The sequence below is a fragment of the Bos indicus genome, chromosome 15, assembly GCF_029378745.1.
Source record: "Bos indicus isolate NIAB-ARS_2022 breed Sahiwal x Tharparkar chromosome 15, NIAB-ARS_B.indTharparkar_mat_pri_1.0, whole genome shotgun sequence".
In the NCBI taxonomy this organism is placed as follows: Eukaryota; Metazoa; Chordata; class Mammalia; order Artiodactyla; family Bovidae; genus Bos; species Bos indicus.
Genome location: NC_091774.1, coordinates 47605259 through 47610979, shown reverse-complemented (window position 1 = coordinate 47610979; position 5721 = coordinate 47605259). Strand labels below are relative to the sequence as shown.

Genomic DNA, 5721 nt, shown 5'->3' with positions numbered 1-5721 from the left:
AAACCTGCGCTTCTAATCTCCAGCAGTACTCCTGAGCTTTTTTCTCTCAAAGAGACACTCTGTTTCTACCAAGTTGAGGAACATCTAATTCTAGGATGAGAAATCTATATTCCTAATCCTAAACAAAAAACCACACCAAGAATTGCTAACAGAATAAAAGAAGCACTCTCTGCAGAGGTACCAAGTTTGTGCATTCATCCTGTATCACAATTACTGAAGACGTTTCTTGCACTGGAGATTAAGTCAGACATTTAGCTTTGAGAAGTAAATGGAACACAAAAGACTCCTATCTACCAGAAGCTTATGGCTTAAAATGGAAGCTATATACAAAACTACTAATACCAAAAAATGAAATCTAAAATGTAATAATTCTGATTTGGGATGCTGGACTAAAAATATGATGTACTTTTCTCTCTCTCCCAAAAGTCTCATTTAATAGACAAAGAATTATTAAAATAATAATAACAGTTCTAGGATACAGGGAAGTGTAAAACAATTGGGTCAAATATTTTCTGAATTTTCTGGATCCATAAGTCAAATTGGATTGGAAATATAGAAAAAAAACAAAATGAAAAAAATCTGTAAACCAATGTAAATATGGACAATAGAATTATGAGTTAGGGAAAGAGTAATTGGAGAAGCTAAAGCTTGATTTAGAGATAGGAAATGTTATTAGGAGATAACATTAGGAGATCTAGGGAATGCTCCAAGCTTAGAATAAATAGAAATAATAACATAAAAGAAAAATCATTCAGTGAATTAATGGAGATCTAGGGAATGCTCCAAGCTTAGAATAAATAGAAATAATAACATAAAAGAAAAATCATTCAGTGAATTAATAAAAAAATTATTCTTGTAGTGTCAGAGGAGATGGGTCAGTTTAGTATCCTGTGCACAAAGTGACTAGGAAACCAGCTCCCTCTATAAATGAAGGAGGTGTTGCTGAATCTCCAAGCCCTGTCATTGCTGTGGGGCCAGACAGAGAGAATCAGTTAATTCTGAGGTAATGTCAGTAAACCAGCAGAAAAGACAAGAAGGTTAATCCAAAGCATCAGTACTAACACTTAGCTGAATGGCTACACAGTGAAATACTTTGATAATATTGATAAATGTTTATCATGGGTAATCAAGGAAAAGAGAAAAAGCACAAGCAAACACTGCTAAGAATGAAATAGAGGATATACCACAGACACAGTAGAAAATTAAATAATGCAATAATTTAAATAACTTTCTCATATTAAATTTGGATGTGAGTAAAATAAATAGGTTTTTAGACAAGAACCACAAATCTTTTCAAAAGGAAATTTTAAAAGACATCTTTCAGGCAGAGAAATACGTATACTACTAGAAAGATCTGAGATGAAGACTGTGTACTGCTTAAGCTATAGGTTAGTCTGTTGCAACAAAGATCCTCCCAAAACACATTGGCTTAAACCAACTTCAAGTTCATTTTTGTCACAGATATAAGCCAGGTTTGATGGCCCAGGAAGAAGCAGGACACAGACTTTTCCATAATGTAGCCCTGCCATCTTCAACACACATTTCCATCTTTTGATCCAAGGAAGCTGCTTCACATCCACATTCCAAGCACTGGAAAGTACTATAAATGGAAGGACAAAGCAAATTACTCCTTTTATAATCTACTCAAACTAAATACCTCTAGTGTCAAAGTATTTGTTTTCCAGTGTGTGTGATATAGCATAGACTGGCTTCCCCAGGACAATTTACCATAGTTTAAATCCCACACCTAGAAAAGAGTGATGAGAATATGTAATCCCTCCTGCAATAAGAACTCAGACCAATCCTCCTTTACTCACCCATGTGTGACAACCAAATTAAAGACTTCATACTCAGCTTTATAATATAAGACTACTTATTAGAAGTAAAATTTACAAAGAAAGGAGAAATTGGAAACACTAACCATCTACCCTACCATGATGGAATCTCAAGATAGGATACTCTGATCACTTGAGCATCTTACATCTAGGTACCAGTGACTTGATTTCTTCAAGGACTAAAAAACATTGTAACTTTTCTAGGGACTCAAAATAGTTAAGATCAATATTAAGGCGATATCCCACAAACAGGCAACAAATCAATTACGACAATCCTTTTATAACTTTTTACCCAGTTCCTGTTAGCAGAGATGGAGTGAGGCCTCATTGTAATCACTCCATATCCACATTTCAGAAAGAGTAACTCAGTTTAAGTGGCATCGGTCAGTCAGTCAGTTCAGTCACTCAGTCATATCCGACTCTTTGCGACCCCATGAATCACAGCACGCCAGGCATCCTTGTCCATCACCAGCTCCCGGAGTTCACTCAGACTCACATACATCAAGTCGGTGATGCCATCCAGCCATCTCATCCTCTGTCGTCCCCTTTTCCTCCTGCCCCCAATCCCTCCCAGCATCAGAGTCTTTTCCAATGAGTCAACTCTTCGCATGAAGTGGCCAAAGTACTGGAGTTTCAGCTTTAGCATCATTCCTTCCAAAGAACACCCAGGACTGATCTCCTTTAGAATGGACTGGTTGGATCTCCTTGCAGTCCAAGGGACTCTCAAGAGTCTACTCCAACACCACAGTTCAAAAGCATCAATTCTTCGGTGCTCAGCTTTCTTTTTTTTTTTTTCAGGGCTCAGCTTTCTTCACAGTCCAACTCTTGCATCCACTGGCATAACTGCTTCTAAATTTACTAATAAACCTATGTTTATCAACATCATATTCTAGCATATTTTATAGTTGTAAGATACAAATAATTACATGGTTACTTTTGCTTGGTTAAATTAATACTTATAAAATACATAAATTCAATACTTTATCTTATTCCTCCTTTATCCAAAGAAAAATATAGGTAAATTAAAACACAATAAATCTGAAATACAACATATCTTTTAAAAAAGAAAGTCACTATTCACATGTGTTTCTACACTAAATACAAGGATATCACATTATTCCCTATCACAGTATCTGCTCCACATAAGTTTGTTTTAAATAAATAACACCCATATTTCAGGAAAAGGTATTTTCTCACATTGTGACTATCTCAAATGATTTGAAAAAGGTTCTTACTACACAGGAGCCTAGTGACCTGAAGCTCATAGCACTTATAAGTTTTAATGACACTCAGAACTAAAACAGGACAAACACTGGAACTTTCCATATACACTCTAGGAGATGTTGCACAGTCAATCATTAGATAGAAAAAATGACATATCCAGAGCCATCATGTGTGTCTCCTAACCCCAAACCCCTCCATCACCAGGAATAGAGAAATGTTTGGATTAGGAAATAAAGGATGGAGGAAATATTCACAATCAGGCTCTCTAGGCACATCTCAATCAGCCATGGAGCCAAGTGTTCATGATGTTCTTTGCCATGAGACTATTATAACCAGAAAGATTTCTCATGATAACAATGGACTTGATCCATGTGGAGAAGACCAACCATGGGCTCCTGGCAGCATGGCTGGCAAGAACCTCTGAAGAAAATGATTGGGATGTGTTCAGATCTGTCCTTTTATGTCAAACACCCTGAGTACTCGCTGGCGGATCTGCTGAGTCTTCACCCCATAGACCAGAGGATTGAGTGCAGGTGGCACCAGGAGGTAGAGTGTGGCCAGAAGAACATGGACATGATGGGGCACCTGCCGGCCAAAGCGGTGAGTGAGGAAAGAGAACATTCCAGGCACATAGAAGACCAGGATGACACAAATATGAGATCCACATGTGCTAAATGCCTTATGTCGGGCCTCACCCCCTGGTACCTTCAGCACCACCTGCAGGATGAGGGCATAGGAAACACCAATGGCCAGGACATCTAGACCAACCACAAGCAGTGCCACTGCCAGCCCATAGGCTCGGTTCACTGTGCTGTCTGAGCAGGAGAGTTTTACCACAGCCATGTGTTCACAGTAGGCATGGCCTATGATGGTGGCCTGGCAGAAGACAAGTCTCCTCAACAAGATGGGGAAGGGGAGGAGGAGGAGTATCCCCCGCACCAACACTGCCATCCCAATGCGCCCTATGACCCTGGGATGCAGGATGGTAGAATGGTGCAGAGGGTGACAGATGGCTACATAGCGATCCAGAGCCATGGCCACAAGTACCCCTGACTCCATCGAAGAGAACGCGTGAATGAAGAACATCTGGATCAGACAGACGGTGTACCCAATCTCATGGGCGTGAACCAGGAGCACTGCAAGGGTTTTGGGTGCCGTGGAGGAAGCCAGAACCAGGTCAGTGCCAGAAAGCATGGCCAGAAAGAGGTACATAGGCTGGTGCAAGGATGGGTCAGTCCAGATGGTGAAGAGGATGGTGACATTGCCCAGTAGGGCAAGGAGGTAAAGGACACACAGTGGCAGTGCTATCCAGTGCTGGCTTTCCTCTAAACCCGGGATGCCGATCAGGAAAAAGGATGGCTCGATCAGCCTCCAGCTGGAATTACTCAGGGTTGTCATCAATGGCTTGGAAAGAGAAGAGGCAAAAAAACCAAAGTCATGATTTCTTCATTCTTTATGGATTATCACATTGTCCAGATCTGGCTACCATCTTCATGAGATGAAGAAAGAAGTTTAAACTGTAACACAAGGGAATAAAATCAGATACTAGGAGGAAAATCTCTTTTTCTTCAGATAATTTAGCAAAAGCAAGATATCCACATATCTTAATTAAGAGAGACTAGTTTCATTTAGGGATAAGCGTAAGCGTAGGCTGCTTTTAGAGATATGTTGAAACTCAAACATTCAATTACTTCTAGTCTGCAAGTGTCTACACAGAAGAATTTTTTTTGCCCCTTGGCATTGATCAACACTATAAACCAGCCTGCTATTTTTTTAAATTAGTATTCCTCAGATTCCATAACTTAGTACTCTACCACTGTTTCTCTCATATCCCCAGTCCACCGCTTTCTCCATCTACCTATTAGTTATATGTTGCTGATTCCAAGGGTTCACTCTTTCCTCTCTTCCATATTCTGTACTTTATCTCTGATTGAGCTCACATGAGTTTAAGTATTTATATGCTTTAATTTATATACTTCCAAACAGCTTTTTTAAGTCAAATATCTTTCTGAAACACAAATCCACTTTTCCACTTGCTTCCTAAATATCTATACCACATGCTCAACATATTCAAGACTGAATTAACTTACCTATTCTTCCTAAATCTGCTCCACATTTTTGCCATGTTTTTGTGAATTACATCACTGTCAACCTATCCAACCCAATATACGAACTTGAAATTACCCTTGCTTATTATGTCTCTCTTGCCTGCAAAGTCCCATGGACAGAAGAGCCTGGTGGGCTACAGAAAGATTCTGGCATTACTCAGTGCAAGGGACTGAGCATGCGCAGTTCTGTCTCTCATCCTTTTTACATAATCACAGTATCTGTTGACTGGATTTTTAACCCTTCTTATATCCACTTCTTTTTCTCAACCCCCAATGTCCATGTTTAGGTCATACTCCCTACTCCTCCAAACTGGATTGTTTCCTTAAATCTCTCTGCTTTTGTCACTTATCCTTTCAATCCACTCTCTATTCTCAAGCCAAAGTGTTCTTAAATGCACCTAAAATGCAGATGTCATCATGTCACTCCTACAGTTAAATGTTTTTTAGTTCATTTAATCTGTGAAATAAAACCTATGTTTATGACTGGTATACAAGGTTTTCAAAGTCTATCTTTTTGTATAACTTTGACTTGTACTTAAAATATTCCCACATGT

General features: G+C 39.1%; 1 protein-coding gene across 1 annotated transcript; it reads right to left on the bottom strand.

Moving 5' to 3' along the window:
* Positions 1-3503: 3503 nt before the first annotated feature.
* LOC109568862 (olfactory receptor 52L1-like) lies at positions 3504-5184 on the bottom strand. Its single transcript, XM_019974234.2, has 2 exons — positions 5150-5184; positions 3504-4503 (listed from the first exon to the last, which is right to left on the bottom strand). The coding sequence occupies exons 1-2, from the start codon at positions 5182-5184 to the stop codon at positions 3504-3506; spliced, it is 1035 nt and encodes a 344-aa protein (XP_019829793.2).
* Positions 5185-5721: the final 537 nt, after the last annotated feature.

Bases quoted from the DNA above. Each gene is read 5' to 3' on its own strand.
- LOC109568862 (XM_019974234.2), bottom strand. From the start codon at position 5,184: ATGGCAAAAATGTGGAGCAGATTTAGGAAGAATAG. The intron at 4,504-5,149 runs GTAAGTTAATTC...TAAAGAATGAAG, and splicing joins AGCAGATTTAGGAAGAATAG to AAATCATGACTTTGGTTTTT.